The sequence below is a fragment of the Maniola jurtina genome, chromosome 20 (genome assembly GCF_905333055.1).
Source record: "Maniola jurtina chromosome 20, ilManJurt1.1, whole genome shotgun sequence".
Taxonomy (NCBI): Eukaryota; Metazoa; Arthropoda; class Insecta; order Lepidoptera; family Nymphalidae; genus Maniola; species Maniola jurtina.
The window spans coordinates 19,286-35,977 of NC_060048.1; the positions used below are offsets into that span (position 1 = coordinate 19,286).

A 16,692-nucleotide genomic window follows, 5' to 3' on the forward strand; every position below is an offset into this window, starting at 1 on the left:
TTAAGCGCTGGTCCTTGATCACGGCTCCGAGCTGTTCCGCCTCTTGTGCCAGTGGTGCGCGAACTCCCGTAGCTTCCGGGCGTAGCTGACGGGCGGACAGACAGATCTTATAAGGGTTCCTTATTTCCTTTTGGGGTACGGAACCCCAAAAATCATCGATTTTAATTTATCCGATGCTTTACTAGCTCTATTCAGAAATCAAGAAAACAATCAAGGAAACAAAGTGGCGTTGTCACTTTGTTTCCAGTCAGTGCAACTTACGGGAGTGTGACTCAACGGGAACAACACAACTTTCTCAGAAGAGCAATGAATGGGACTTCTAACGGCTCGTATAAAAATAAAACAAATATAACGGTAATAATAATTTATTGATTATGTTATCACATCGTGACAATGGCGCTTCATGTTACTCCAACTTTATACAAAATCGACTACAACTACAATCTTTTGAAAAATGCTGCAACTGTACAACTATCTCCCTCACACGTTTATGGTTTGTCGGCAGTTGTCGGCAGTTGTCGCCTGCGGGATGGGTTCGGTCTAAACCTAATCGTTTCTTTGGATACAAATTATATACAAGGCTTACTGAAACTATACACCGCTAGCGAGTCGAGCACGTCCAATCATTTTATTTACAACGTAAATAACGCAAATCTTACACTAAACATTTTACAACACCAAAATTTAAAAATATTTTAGAATTAATGAATTACAAGTCGCTATTGATTAACACTTAAGTACTACGCATTAGAAGCGGGGGCCGGAGCGAAGATACACGCGATTCACGATACATAGAAGCGATCGTTTTAAAAGTACATTACATCAAAGCAAATCTTACACAAAATGATTTTCATAAAAAATATTTTTATAAATGTGATTTACATTAACCTAATGATTCTATTGCATGCGAGTAGGGGCGCCTCCTCCGCGTGTCGCGTGCTCGGTGCTGTCAGGGAAGCGCGCTTCACGTGTCGCGAGGCGTCGCGAAGCTGCCAGCTCGGCGGCGCCGCCGGTGGAGTAGGTCTCGAACAAATGTAAATATGTAGATATATAAATTCGTGCAGCAGTACTATAATCGGAAGCGAGCTGCTCGCGAGCTCCGGCGCGCGGCGACGCTCGACGTCTACGACTTCTTCCTGCAACACACAAGCGGGCTCGGGTGAGTGTGGTGTGGTGTGGCGTGTGCGGGTGGTGCGGGTGGTGCGGTGGTGCGGGTGGTGCGGTGGTGCGTGCGCAGTACTCACTGGTCGTGGTTGTCGGTGTCGGAGTCGTCGAGGTCGGGCTTGGTGCGGCGGCGCTCGTACAGCAGGATGATGGCGCACAGCACGAACACCTCGGCGCAGATGCCGAGGAAGGGCCACAGCGCGGCGTACATGTCCTTGACGCGCAGCGTGGTGGTGGCGGGCAGCAGCGCGGCGGGCGCGTCGCAGCGGTAGTGGCCGGCGTGGCGCCGCGCCGCCGCCGCCAGCAGCAGCACGCCGTCGGGCACGCCCGCCTCGCTGTCGGCCAGCGCCGCGCTGTCGTCGAGCGGCACGTAGGGCCCGTCGGTGGAGTTGGAGTAGGACCACTGCACGCGCGCGTACGGCTTGCCCACCACCTTGCAGGTGAGCTTCAGCTTCTGCCCCTCCACCACGTTGGTGTTGGCGGGCAGCTTGAGGTGCGGGCGGCCGCGCACGGCCCAGCGCGCCTCGCCCACGCCGGGCAGCGCGCACGAGTAGTTGCCGAAGTCGTCCTCGAAGGCGCGCGCCACGCGGAACTCGGCGCCGCCGCGCTCCAGCACGTAGCGGTCCTTCATCTCCCACACCAGCGAGATCTCCGTCTCGTTCTTCCGCCTGCGGACACGACAGCGTTACATTCTAGCGTGATATTATCTGCCTGTGGACATTTCACTGGAATCTTATTGAGGGTAGTTGTATCAAAAAAGTTTCATTATTTTATTGAAATGATGTCGTCTCAGCCGTCGACCAGGCGTCGACAATTATTTTTTAATGAGAAGTATTACTCAGCTCGTCAAGAGTAAAAAAGAAAAAAGAACATAATTAGTGCTTTAAAATAATGATAAGCGCCTCGAGGACGCGTGCGACGTTGCGCATCGCGTCAATGTAGGCGACCTCCGAAGTCTATCAGGAAATAACGAAATACGTAATATAACATAAATACGCGAAATTCATTCTGGCTTGTTTACTGTTCCTAAGCAAATTAAAAAAATACTTTCAAACACTTATCTATGTTTATCAATGATTATCACGCAACAGGTAGGTATGTAGCAGATATAGGCGCTGTGCAAACACGCGAGTGCGTGACGTCACGCAAGGACACCCGCGGAAGTGGCTCGTTAGCGCGGCGCTCATCAGTCGCGGCAACGTTCTCTGCGACTTGTCAAACGCCGAGGCGTTGAGTATTACATGTTTATACAAAGTCGCTTCCCACTTCACTTATCATCTTTACTCCTTATATAGCAATAAATTATGTAAAAATGCTTTATATTATCTACTTTCAACATTGTAGGTTTTTTTATTGTTTACCAACAGAAAATGCTAACGCATGATGTTATTAGATGGAGCCACGGGTATCTTCAATCAGTCAGTACGAAGCCTGAATCGCGCAACGAAGTGTAAACGTGACGCACAGGGCGCGATACTCACCACACGTAGTCGAGGCTCTTGTCGTTGACGAGCGGGCACAGCAGCGTGAAGTTGCTGCGCACGTCGTACAGCACCTCGGGCGGCGCGTCGGCGGCGGGCGCGGCGGCGGCACAGTTCATGCTCCGCACAGTCGTCGATGTCGGTCAACTACGTGACGCACAGGGCGCGATACTCACCACACGTAGTCGAGGCTCTTGTCGTTGACGAGCGGGCACAGCAGCGTGAAGTTGCTGCGCACGTCGTACAGCACCTCGGGCGGCGCGTCGGCGGCGGGCGCGGCGGCGGCACAGTTCATGCTCCGCACAGTCGTCGATGTCGGTCAACTACGTGACGCACAGGGCGCGATACTCACCACACGTAGTCGAGGCTCTTGTCGTTGACGAGCGGGCACAGCAGCGTGAAGTTGCTGCGCACGTCGTACAGCACCTCGGGCGGCGCGTCGGCGGCGGGCGCGGCGGCGGCACAGTTCATGCTCCGCACAGTCGTCGATGTCGGTCAACTACGTGACGCACAGGGCGCGATACTCACCACACGTAGTCGAGGCTCTTGTCGTTGACGAGCGGGCACAGCAGCGTGAAGTTGCTGCGCACGTCGTACAGCACCTCGGGCGGCGCGTCGGCGGCGGGCGCGGCGGCGGCACAGTTCATGCTCCGCACAGTCGTCGATGTCGGTCAACTACGTGACGCACAGGGCGCGATACTCACCACACGTAGTCGAGGCTCTTGTCGTTGACGAGCGGGCACAGCAGCGTGAAGTTGCTGCGCACGTCGTACAGCACCTCGGGCGGCGCGTCGGCGGCGGGCGCGGCGGCGGCACAGTTCATGCTCCGCACAGTCGTCGATGTCGGTCAACTACGTGACGCACAGGGCGCGATACTCACCACACGTAGTCGAGGCTCTTGTCGTTGACGAGCGGGCACAGCAGCGTGAAGTTGCTGCGCACGTCGTACAGCACCTCGGGCGGCGCGTCGGCGGCGGGCGCGGCGGCGGCACAGTTCATGCTCCGCACAGTCGTCGATGTCGGTCAACTACGTGACGCACAGGGCGCGATACTCACCACACGTAGTCGAGGCTCTTGTCGTTGACGAGCGGGCACAGCAGCGTGAAGTTGCTGCGCACGTCGTACAGCACCTCGGGCGGCGCGTCGGCGGCGGGCGCGGCGGCGGCGCAGTTCATGCTCCGCACAGTCGTCGATGTCGGTCAACTACGTGACGCACAGGGCGCGATACTCACCACACGTAGTCGAGGCTCTTGTCGTTGACGAGCGGGCACAGCAGCGTGAAGTTGCTGCGCACGTCGTACAGCACCTCGGGCGGCGCGTCTGCGGCGGGCGCGGCGGGCGCGGCGGCGGCGGCGGGCGCGGGCGTCGGCTGCTCGCCTGCAAGTGCGACGCGGTCAGCGCACGCTCCCGCGCTCGCTCCACTAGCTACTGAGTGCGGTACTGCGCTGCGGCGTGGAGCTAACGAGCTCGCTGTCCACGTTGCAGCACTTCGATGCGCTGCCGACGAGAGCACTCGCGAGCGCTTCCCATCGGTCATACCATTACAATTTTACAATGTGAAGGAAAATCGTACATCGTTTCCAAATAATTATTATTAAGAAACTCGATCGGGCACATCAGGCGCTGCATCGTGGATAGCGACGGGTGGCGCTAAGAGGGCGGGCGCGGGAGCAATGGAACAATGTTATGAAGCGATCCAACTAACTCAACGCTCACAATTTACTGCCCATAATAGTCTACATGGTTGATTCCGTTGCTTGACAGTCACACTCCCGTGAGTTACACTGTGACATAACGGAGTAGAAATCCTCGAGTCCTAGTGTGACACGAGAGGAATTTTACTTTCCCAATGAGTCATATTCGTGTGTAAGTCTGACTGAACGTGAACCACACTGTGACATAACGCCACTTTGTCCCCTGTGAAATGATGTCACTATACGTATGTGTCCTTGGTCCACAGCATTTCTGAATAGATTTTTTAGGGTTCCATACCTCAAAAGGAATAAGATAAAGTTGAAAACTAAAACCCGACTGCGATCGTCTTAATAAACGCTAATATAATAGTTAAATTGTTTTTCTGTCGCTTAGTATATTTTAATGTTGTAGTACATTTATATTTATTAACTCAGAATTTTTTCCTGTTTCATTTGACACGCGACACTCGATACAATAGCAAAAATAATTTTGGAGACCCCCACTTTCTTTCATGTAATATCCGTTTGGTCAATTGTTTGGGTATAAAATGTAGCCTATGTCACCCGGATCTTTACGACGAATCGATTGACACCTCATTCAAGATAACCTATAGAGTACTTTCCGTTGACCTAGATCATGAAATTTGGCAGGAAGGTAGGTTTTATAGCACAAGTAAAGGAAAAAAAAACAAAAACCGTGAATTTGTGGTTACATCACAAAAAAATTAAAATCTGTTTCAATTTTAAAAAGTAAGATAACTATACCAGGTGGTGTATCATTATGAAAGCGCTCTACCTGTATATTCTGAAACAGATATTTATTTATTTTTATGCATAATAGTTTTTGATTTGTCGTGCAATATGTCGGAAAATGTTTATTTTAAATAGCTCTATTCAGAAATGATGTGAGTTAATGAAACATAGTGGCGTTATGTCACAGTATGACTCAAGGACGTCTGTCACACTGTTACACACGAATGTGACTCGTCGGGAATTTAAATTCCTCTCGTGTCACACTAGAACTCGCGGAATTTTTCCTCGTCGTGTTCCGGTGTAACTCTGGGAGTGGGCTCAACGGGAACGACCCTCTACATTCAATGACGGCGCGATTTCAATGCAACCTCGTAATTATCGTCACCGGGAATGTGACGTTACGGGAAGTAGATTTAAAATTTTTATTCAATTGAACTTTTGAATCGATCGATTAATATGGCCAAGGAGATTATAAATCTTAACGTATAAAAGCTTATAATAGGGGTATAATTTATCTTACGAAAACAAAATTTATCAAGTTTTAGTAAATTACACAAATCAATTATTGTGAGTTTAAAACAAAGTAGAAGTTTGAAAACCGGTCATGCCAAGTTTCGCGCTCCGTGCGCGCGCCCCGCTCACTGCGCTCGTCGCGGAGCGCACGCGTTGTACGACATCGATAATTCTATTAAGTAGTATCGAAATCTCTACTCTACGGACTACATGCGCCATGCAGCATCCACACAAGGTTAACACATTCGCCACAACACTAGGACAGTAGCGAGTAAGTAGTAGCGGTAATAAAAAAAAAAAAGATTCCGACGAATTGAGAACCTCCTCCTTGTTTGAAGACGGTTAAAAAATAGCAATGTTGCAACAAAAGGCTCAGCAGCACAACTTCTACCGTAATAAGATTATGATCCATAGCTATTAATACGAAATAGATACAATAGTCAAAATGTTTCTGCTCATTAAAGTCTCTTGGGACAAGAAGAATCGTTCAATTGCACTTTGCAAAAACTATATTTTTCATACGGCTTACGAGAGCCATGTTAGACGTAGACGTGATCGACTAAACACAAGTCGGCCCGTTCGTCGGCAGTCGGGGCCGAATGTGTCCAGTTTGACTTGTTGTGTACGGCGTCTGTGCACTGCGCACACTGCACAGTAGCGAGGCGTGTTCCAGTCGAGTGCTCGGCCTCGCTCCGCTTCCGAGTACCGGCCAAGGAGGACGCCGCGTCATTATCCAATTACCGGCCGCGAGGCAATTAATTACACTCGTTAACGTAAGCGTCACCGCGCAATGGAAGCACTCTACATATATTAATAAAATGATAGCAAAGACAAAACGATAGTTTGAATGAACGGCACTAGTGGTCGGCCGCAGCTACGCGCTAACTACGCGGGTACCGGCGGCGGGCAGCACCACCACGCGCACGCGGTGGCGGCGGTCGGCGGCGCACGTGTAGGTGCCGGCGTGCGCGGCGCGCGCGGCCGGCGCCAGCAGGCGCGCGGCGAGGCGCGCGTCGGGCGCGGCGGGCGCCTCGGGCGCGGCGCGCAGGTCGGGCGGCGGCGCGGCGCCGTCGCGCTGCCACTCGGCGCGCTGCTCGGCGCGCAGGCGGCACTCCACCGTGAGCGGCGCGCCCAGCGCCACCGACACCAGGCTCTCCTCCGCCTCCGCCTCTGCAGCACCACACCAACTGTCGCGCTACCGACGACCACGGCTCGCCCTCATCTCGTGACCGATGACGGTTTAGCGATAACTACCCATTACTTGACCGTTTATTTCATGATGATGTATAAGAAAAAAAAATAAACTGCTTCATAGTTTGAAAAAAATTGAAAGTCTGTGACTGTTAATTTTTTTTGACACAGTACTGATACAGACTTGGGTGTACCGTACGTGTGGAGCATTATTACATTGGGTTTCGTACTATGAAACGTCATACGTAGCGTTTTCTTCAGAAGGGGGACGACACACAGACACACCAGAGTAATCTCCACCTACATAACAAACATGTGTGTAGATGTTCCGAGGCGTCGTAAACGAGGTAAAACCCCTCGGCAATCCGCAGACGTAATCGCTGAGCCAACAAATAGAGCAGATTGTGATATCTCGCTGATATGCTATCTGCACTGCGGCTGTCGACTGTTCCACCACACAAAGACAAGTACAATTTTCCATTAATATTTAAGCTGTTAAAGTACCTTATGTTAAGGTTAGGTAAAACTGAGAATTTGCTTGATTAAACAAAAAAGTTTGGATCAAAATACCTAGTAGACTAGTGTACAATGAACAGCATGTCCTCCCCGGCGGCGCAGCGGGCGGGAGCCGCCGGCGAGGGAAGGGCCGGCTCACATTGGGTTCAGGACTAGAGTGGGAACTAGTTATGAACTTTAATCAAATCATAGTACTCCCACTTTAGTCTTAGAACTTCAGTAATTATATAATTGGGACATGTATTTTGGTTATCATATGTAATTATTATTAACTAATAATGACAAAGCATATTCTTTGTCAACTACTACTTAGCAGCAAGAAAAAGATGCCATTAAAAGTTATATTATGATTATAATTGGTTTGATTATGATTTGTATTTGTATGAATTATTAATAACAATAGATGACATTCTAAAATAAACTTATTTTTGAAGATGCTATATATACCTTTACCTACTAAATGGGTTATCCTTATTACTGAATGAATCAATGAAACAGTGCACTGCTCTGAACAGTATTGCCACTATATTATTACATACTAGCGACCCGCCCCGGCTTCGCATGGTTGGACATTTATTTTTTCTATTTTCTGGGATAAAATATAGCCTATACGGATTCGGAAGAATCCCTCTAAGTAATTGTAAAAGAAATTTTGAAATCGGTTCAGTAGTTTTTGAGCCTATTCAATACAAACATACAAAAATACAAAGGTTTCCTCTTTATAATATTAGTATAGATAGTATAGATTATGCAAGTTGTTACTTAGCACTGTTTATCTAGTTTACTTTAAATAGATACATAGTTTATACACAAATATTACATGTAGTGAAAAACTTAATGTAGGAATTAAGTATTAGGATTTTTAGTGAACTGTGTTCTACTAAAAAGACAATTAGTTCTTGTGTTGCAAATATAGCTTTAGCCTTTTTAAGTCATTGAAGTGTTAGAATGATTGTTCAGAAAGTGTTCTTATTAGTAGGCAAATAAATGTATTAAGGTTCAGTGCTTATTAATTAATCTCCATCTACCTGTTGTACCTAGAAACAGTAGAAACACAGCAAGCTGTCCAACAATAATTTTCAAGAGGGCTGTAATTGGTGTGCAGTGTCACACAGCACACAGCACACTGCAGCTGCCCCCACACTTTACTCAGTGTGTAGATAACAATAAATTCCCTTGTTTTACTTTTAGGGTTCCGTAACTCAAAAGGAAAAACGGAACCCTTATAGGATCACTTTGTTGTCTGTCTGTCTGTCCGTCGTGTCTGTCAAGAAACCTATAGGGTACTTCCCGTTGACCTAGAATCATGAAATTTGGCATGTAGGTAGGTCTTATAGCACAAGTACAGGAATAAATCTGAAAACCGTGAATTTTTGGTTAAATCATTTAAAAAAAAATTAAAATGTGTTTAAATTTTCAAAATAAGATAACTATAGCAAATGGAGTATCATATGAAAGGGCTTTACCTGTACATCCTAAAACAGATTTTTATTTATTTTTATGTATTATAGTTTTTGATTTATCGTGCAAAATGTTGGAAAAAATACCTGAGTACCCTCAGTGTGCGAGTCTGACTCACACTTGGCCGGTTTTTAGATAGGTGCATGATTTGACATAAGTGAATATTTTGACTTACTACTTTTTTACACAACTTGGAATGTTTCTTTTTATTTTTTCTTATTAAAAGTGCTCATTTTTTAATTATAAATTTTATTAAATTTGTTATTTTTAGGTTATTTATTATTCTTAGGACTTTGTTTCAAAACACTTGAAAAGTCCTCCGCTTTGCCTCAGCTTTCCAATATTGCAAAGATACTGGTAGACAGTAACATCAGAAGCTGATCAGAGCCAGAATCAACTGGTATGGTTTACGACAAATGATACAAGTAGTGACACAAAATAAACCAACTCTACTCGTCACCTAAATAAAATTCAAAATTCAGTGAAACAATAAGATAAGTAGGTCATATTGTTAGATAGAATTGCCTACTCCTAGCTACCATACAAAATGCATTTAAGGACACAGAAATGGATCCATATTTGGACATTCTTTCTGAAAATAGTTCCAACCAACAGTTGATTAGGTAGTCAAAGCTGAGATACTGTGAACTAACGGGGCGATAAATTGAAGGAAATATCCCCAATTCTTTTGCAATGTGACGTCATTTTATCTAACCTTCCCGCTGATGATCAGCTTGTTCCCAAATCTCAATTTTGACTCGATTGTGGATCGTAATGTTTTTTCAGCGAATTACCTCTATTTGCGATTAATATAACATGTCAATGGGGAAACAAAGTATTTTTACAATCGTATTCAGTTAATATCGCTTCAACGAAGCATCAACATATAGGCGGGTGTGCAGACTGCGGAGTGCCGAGTAATGACATCACCGCCGCAGCGCAGGCCTCCTGCGACGCAGCTCCGGGGCGCTGCCCCCGCCCGTCGCCGGCGCCACTACACGAGCATGCAGTAATCGCTGCCACAAACAACTACCGATGCGGGTTACATCTAAAATCGCAACCTGGCCAAAAATGTTCAATTAGTGAAAATTTTACTTACTTTGTGCTTCTGATGGAATTACACTTGCTAAAAATAGAAACGCGAGAGGCAAACAATAAGCGACTCGGGCCATGGTGATCGTGGCGTCACTCCGAGCTTCCTTCACGGCTGAATTTATACGAGAGACTCAAAACTGATTAAATAGAAACCACCCAGCACCCAGTATATTCTACGAAAACTACCAAACTCAAGAAAGTCGATGCGCAATATGGCGCCGTCCTAGATTCTTCTTGACCTTACAAAAAATGACAGATGACCAGTGCTGCCAACTACTGTATTGACTTTACAAAACACTCCATTCATTCCAATCTATAACTCTATGGTCTATTCGGCACTAAAACAGAAAATGGACATACACAAATACGCTGGAAGAGATGTTTCCATGTGGCGCGCACAGTGCCATACAAAATACTTAGGTAGATAGTTACTATTTTATAACAGATACTAGTCTGGTAACCGGAAACTATTTGTGGAGGGCGTCCCCGTGCCTCATAGCCCCATTGGCATCACCGGGAAAAACTAAATGGTAGGGGAATGTTTTGTTAAGGGGCATGAGACGGGCCTGACAGCGAAATTCAAATTTAAGTTGGTTTTTCGCATTTTCTAACTAATACGACAACGTAGCCTACGTTGTCGTATTAAAAAATGCGAAAAACCAAATTAAATTTGAATTTCGCGGGCAGGCCTGTCGCTTCCACCTTAAGCAAATAAAACGATTTGTTTAACGTATAGTTTATTGGTAATAGGGGTAAATGGGTAAATAGGTAACGGTGTGATACAGGTACCGCTTGCAGTGCACCTCCTCGCTCGCCACTCGCACGTTGCACTGCAGTGCACCTCCTCGCTCGCCACTCGCACGCTGCACTGCAGTGCACCTCCTCGCTCGCCACTCGCACGCTGCACTGCAGTGCACCTCCTCGCTCGCCACTCGCACGCTGCACTGCAGTGCACCTCCTCGCTCGTCACTCGCACGCTGCACTGCAGTGCACCTCCTCGCTCGCCACTCGCACGCTGCACTGCAGTGCACCTCCTCGCTCGTCACTCGCACGCTGCACTGCAGTGCAGGCGCTCAGCGCGGCCTCGTGGCGTACATTTGCACCACTACCTACATTTTTGACACTAACATATTTAGGATGAATCTTAAAGGCCTACATGACTTAGTTTTTTGAATTAAATACATCTAAATCTCTATATAACAATAGTCGGCTTAACATTAATAGGTAAGTAGCCTGCAAGACTACCAATGAATAAATAATACCTTTTATTGGAATATAATTATTATATGACTTACTAACAATATAAAATAAATGTGAAAGTTTGGACGTTCGTTAGCCTTGCTGTCATGACTGAAAAGATTTGAAACTGGAATTGGGCGTGTCGTCAGAATGAACACACACGCCGCTGCGGGAGGTTCCGCCGGACGCCGTCACGGGCATCATCCTACACTTACGTTCCAACTATAATATCTTAGTTATTAATATTTATCATATACTTAATGTAAATTATATTGCCTATGACTATGCACAATCACTACCCATGTTATAAATGCGTCACAACGGAGCTTACCGTACCGATCGCGTAGGTTTACTAAATCCGATGCAAACCCACTCGTCAATCTGCGCGGACGAAGTGGCGGGCATCGGCTAGTCAACATCAACAATAAGACATTACATTCAAACTAGTAAATAATCATAACAGGTTCTTTGGATTTTTCACAAAAATAGTAATAAGTACTTATCACTTTATTTTATTGCTAACACAACACATATCTACAAAGAGATTCATCCACGACTCAACAGGGACAGTATGTCGATGCCAAACCTCCAAACGTGCAGTTGCAAGGAAGCGGACCTTCACTCTAAATATCCAAAGCTTAGGTTACTACTGAAGTGAAAATTCTATGAAGTCCACCTTACAAGAGCTAAATGTCTCACTAAATACAAAAATTAATCGTCCTGCAACAACTTACTGCAAGATGATGTGTTATTGTCTACGATGGCTGACACAACCGCAACATACATAACTTTAGAAACCACAGGAATGGATAATTTATATTAGATCTAATTAAAATAACTTTAAACAGTCAACCCTTTGTTTCTAGTCAAAACATTTTTTATCAGGTCTGGAAAGAATGTAAATGTTTTGAAGAGGTTAGTATTGATGAGCTAGAGATGGACTATGTAAAAGGTTGGGGCATTTCTGTTGGAGCTTGGCATACGGCATTGGCCACGGCGCGCCGCGTGGCCGCTCAGGCCCACACGCGCACCGTGCTGTCCCAGGAGGCCGTGGCCAGCGCCGTGCCGTCGGGCGCCAGCGTGACGTGCGCCACGCGGTGCTCGTGGCCGCACAGCACGCCCACGCGCGCGGCGCGCAGCGCGTCCCAGGCGCAGGCCGTGTGGTCGCTGTAGGCCGCGAACAGCAGGCGGCCGCTCAGCGACCACTCCACCGAGTTGACGCCGAAGATGACGCTGTCCTTGCCGTAGCGCGCCACCTCGCGGTCGGCGCGCAGGTCGAACAGGCGGCACGCCGAGTCGTCGCAGCCCGTGGCCAGCGCGTCGCCGGCCGGGTGGAAGCGCACGGCCGTCACGTCGCTGCGGTGCGCGTCGAAGGCCTGCACGGCGTGGCCGGAGCGCATGTCCCACACCAGCACCTGGCGGTCGCCGCCGCCCGACACGAAGGTGTCGCCCAGGTCGGTGGGCGCCAGGTCCAGCGCCAGCACGTCGGCCGCGTGCGCCTGGAAGCTCTGCAGCAGCTGCCCCGACTCCACGTCCCACAGCGCGCACGTGCCGTCGCCCGACGCCGTCAGCACCTGGCGGTCCGTGTTGGGGAACAGCACGGCGGCCACGTAGCCCGCGTGCGTGCCCACGGTGCGCTTGCGCGCCGCCGCCTCGTCGTCGCCCAGCGCGAACACCGTCACCTTGTTGTCCAGCCCGCCCGCCGCAACCAGCGCGCCCGACGGCGCGTACGCGCACGCCAGCACCCACGTGCTGGGCGTGGCGATGCTCTGCTCCTTGGTGGCCGCGAACGCGTCCCACACCAGCACCTTGCCGTCCTGCCAGCAATTAGAGCAGCTCTATAAACATTATCTTAACAAATGCCAACTAATATAACAGGGAGTGATGAGTGAGTACCCTGAGATACAAACAGTACAAACTAGTCAGGCATACTCTGACAAACTAGTGAGTTAAGCCATCATACATATGAATCGTAAGCCTTTTGTTTTTTTTTAGAAGAATTTGCACTAACCTGTGAAGAAGACACAATGTGACGTTTATCGGGAGACCAGTCGCAGCAGAGCACCTTGGCCTGGTGGCCCTTGAGCACTCGGCGCATCTTGAGCGTGGGGAAGGATATCTGCTCCAGCCGCTCCGCCACGCTGGACACTGCGCCAAACAACAAGCTCTCACTGCCTTACCTTCCTACACCTTCAACTTGTCTACTTTCAATTGTAGGAATATATAAAAGATTTTAAAAATAATGTCACTTGAAAACCGTAGTTGGATATGATGTGTTGCTTGGACTATGTGTGCTTGGAAACTGCAAACAATGTTACAGACCCTCTGTCTCTCCCTCTGCAGCTGCATCAGTATGTTCAAAGAGAATATAAGCACTATGGCAGTATATTGATATAGAATCATAGATGCATAATGATTACCCAGATTATAAATGCAAGTGTTTCTTTGTTGGTTTATTGGTTTGTCCTTCAATCACGTCGCAACAGAGCCACAGGTCGATGTGATTTTTTGCATGGGTATAATTAAGGACCTGGAGAGTGACATAGTCTACTTTTTATTCCAGAAAATAAGAATAATCACAGGATTTTTAAAAATCTAAATCCACACAGACGAAGTCGTAAGCATCAGCTATATTCAGTTAAGATAGTCTTTTTTTTTTTGGGAAAATCAAATTGAGATTTATCCATCCAGTAGTTCAATACTTATCTCCCATGTTTATTGATGTTTACTGACCTAATTGGATAACACTAAATACAACATTTAAACAGATGAGACGTACAGCCCTATTCACAATCATTACTAGGAGGTCTCACAGTGCACTCAAACACATAGTGTAGGTTCCACCAATCAGATCACTGTAAATTGATGTGACACAGTTATTTGATTGGTGGAACCTACACTGTGCGTTTGAGCTCACTATGAGACCTCATAGTAATGATTGTGCATACAGGCATTAAATGAGCAACAGTGTGAACATCAAATGTTGTAAATCTAGAGACAAACATGTACAATCTACAAGTTTTTAGTTGGTGTAGACACGGCCAACAACAAATTTTAGATTAGTGTTATGAATTTACCATTTCTGCAGTGCAACATGAACTTAACAAAATGCATTACGAGATTCCTCTCATACAATGCCTCCTCACATACAATTCCTCTCATACAGCGCGGATGGGCGCGGCACAGGGGACACTCACGCGTCACGTCGTTGAGCTTCTGGCGCTCCTCCTCCAGCTTCTGCTTGAGCGCCTCCGCCTCGCGCAGCAGCGCGGCCAGCGCGTCCTCGGGCGTCGCGGCCAGCGCCGTGTCCGCCGCCATGGCGCCGCGCTCCGCCTCTAGCGCATTATGCATGCACTTCACTGCCACTCAGCCAAACTCTATTGGTTATTAACACCATTTTCAAGTTTACTCGATACGATGTTACCGGTAATGGGATGGGCAAATAAATCGCCAAATATCACTGGAAAATGATCATTCACCGATTAATAAAACTTAATTTTAAGTCAACAAAATAATTAGGTAGATATTGAAAACCACCGACCAGAAAAAAAGTGGATTTCGGAATCGTCAATCGAATCGATCACGTCAAAGAGTAGGTATGTAATCACAGACCACGAATCCGGAATATGTAATCACCACAGACTAATAACATGTCATGGATCACGACGGATCACGTCTTTTTTTTTCGTCTGGCTTTACAAAGATTAGCCAATGTCAAGTTTGTAGTTGTTTGTAACAAGTTAGTTAAACTCTGGTTAAACTATACAAGTATGAACCCCGTCTGTACCGGCACTCGCCGACATACGCACGGCACCCCCTTAGAGCGCTTCCCAGTCAGTTTTAACAAAAAAAAAACACTCCAAAAAGGCAGAGCACGCCCGTCAGCTAATGGCTAACACCAACACAGACGAAGTCCGATCACATCTTTTTCTACCCTACCATAGAGATTACCCTACTAAATGGACGGCTAGAACGTAGAGCTTGGCTAATGAAAGATGACACTCGGCTTTTTTTCCAAACTTTTTAGTGGCCAACCCAAAAACGTCGATCAACGTCAGCCATTTCTTGTGTACGACAATTTAATTTTGATACTTTGTTTAATTTCGTAAAAGATATTAATATCAATGTTTTCTAAAACCATATCTCTTATCGAACCCCCAACCCCCTGATAAGGTCCAAAAAATGTAGAAGTTTATAAAAACTGAGATGTATGATAACATTACTATGCTGTAAATTAATCATTAAAAAATTAAATAATTGCAAGTATCAAATTGAGTTACTCAAATTTTTTCACTATAATTTTGGGGATGCCCTCAGATTTTTTTTTAAATTTGCCGGGCGATTTCAATCTCATCTTTCATTAGCCACACTATTGCACTATATTGTTTATATACTCTTCGGTGACGGCACCGTTGCGCAAGTGCGAGGATATTCATGAGCAACATATGAGCAATGTTAAAGGGACTGTTGAACAGAAAAACTATTTTAACCTCTCGTCTGTGTTGGCATGGATCCTTGCGGGCGGCTTGTCTGTGTTGTCATGGATCCATGCCATCCATGTCTATACTACCTTGCCTTCTTTTATTGGATTTTAAGCTTTATTTGTATTGAAATAGAGTTTAAAGCCTAATATTATAATATAGACAGATAAATAACGAACAATAAACAGTCATTCATTTCGTTCAAAGTACCAAGGTACCAAGCGTTGCTTGGTACGTCCATTTGAATTTCACTTCCCGCGCGCAGGTGACGTCATTTCACACAGACAACGGAGATTTATTTTTAATACTTTTAACAGACGAGAGGTTAATAGTTAGGCATTTAATCTCAACAATCAATACAAATTCACTCCATACTTTAGTATGTTCATCTACACAGAAGTAGCTTGCTATTTGTCAGGATATAAAATAATACAATAAGCAATTTTATGTTATTAACTATTATGCACGTTTGGTAAAAATTAAACTAGAGGTAAAATTAATAAAAAAACAATTCTTTACCTAACCATAATAAAACATAATAAGTACCTAGGTAACAATACTATAAACTACCGCCATAACAAGTTAAGGGTCGTAGCACCAAGACGGGGCGACCGCGTTCGTCGCGAGTCGCGGCCGCCACACGCCGAGCGCGCGACCGAGTAGCTACGAGTGCCTGCCGAGTGCCGACCGACCAGGGATTCGGGCAATAACAATAATCATTCTTTAGGCACTCTTACTAGTACTTAATAATTGTACGCGATCGACACGACTCGCGAGGCGCGTTGACGCTCGACCGCGCGACTCGCGAGGCGCGTTGACGCTCGACCGCGCGACTCGCGAGGCGCGTTGACGCTCGACCGCGCGACTCGCGAGGCGCGTTGACGCTCGACCGCGCGACTCGCGAGGCGCGTTGACGCTCGACCGCGCGACGCGCTCGGCTCCAACAGTTACCTACTTACTAAATTGTTTAACAAGATAGCAAAGTTCCTTTTTATTACGAGTGCGCTCGGGATTCAAAAAAAAAAAGCTTGGATTTGATGCGCTCCAGCAATACACGGCGCTGCAATTGCTTGTATACAGTATGGCATATTATTGTAAATTGTA

At 46.7% G+C, this 16,692-nt stretch overlaps 2 protein-coding genes across 3 annotated transcripts; both read right to left on the reverse strand.

Moving 5' to 3' along the window:
• Window positions 1-349: 349 nt before the first annotated feature.
• On the reverse strand, window positions 350-10,124 carry LOC123875454 (basigin). 2 transcript variants are annotated; one of them, XM_045921283.1, is made up of 4 exons: window positions 9,873-10,124; window positions 3,878-4,022; window positions 1,245-1,832; window positions 350-1,136 (listed from the first exon to the last, which is right to left on the reverse strand). In XM_045921283.1, the coding sequence occupies exons 1-4, from the start codon at window positions 9,943-9,945 to the stop codon at window positions 1,124-1,126; spliced, it is 819 nt and encodes a 272-aa protein (XP_045777239.1). In that variant the 5' UTR covers window positions 9,946-10,124; the 3' UTR covers window positions 350-1,123. The 2 variants fall into 2 exon arrangements, with proteins under 2 accessions (XP_045777239.1, XP_045777240.1); XM_045921284.1 differs by lacking the exons at window positions 3,878-4,022; window positions 9,873-10,124 and adding an exon at window positions 2,646-2,797.
• Window positions 10,125-11,596: 1,472 nt separating this feature from the next.
• LOC123875617 (guanine nucleotide-binding protein subunit beta-5) lies at window positions 11,597-14,706 on the reverse strand. Its single transcript, XM_045921542.1, has 4 exons — window positions 14,649-14,706; window positions 14,305-14,567; window positions 13,119-13,255; window positions 11,597-12,924 (listed from the first exon to the last, which is right to left on the reverse strand). Exons 2-4 carry the CDS (start codon window positions 14,456-14,458, stop codon window positions 12,121-12,123), a joined length of 1,095 nt encoding a protein of 364 aa, XP_045777498.1. The 5' UTR covers window positions 14,459-14,567; window positions 14,649-14,706; the 3' UTR covers window positions 11,597-12,120.
• Window positions 14,707-16,692: the final 1,986 nt, after the last annotated feature.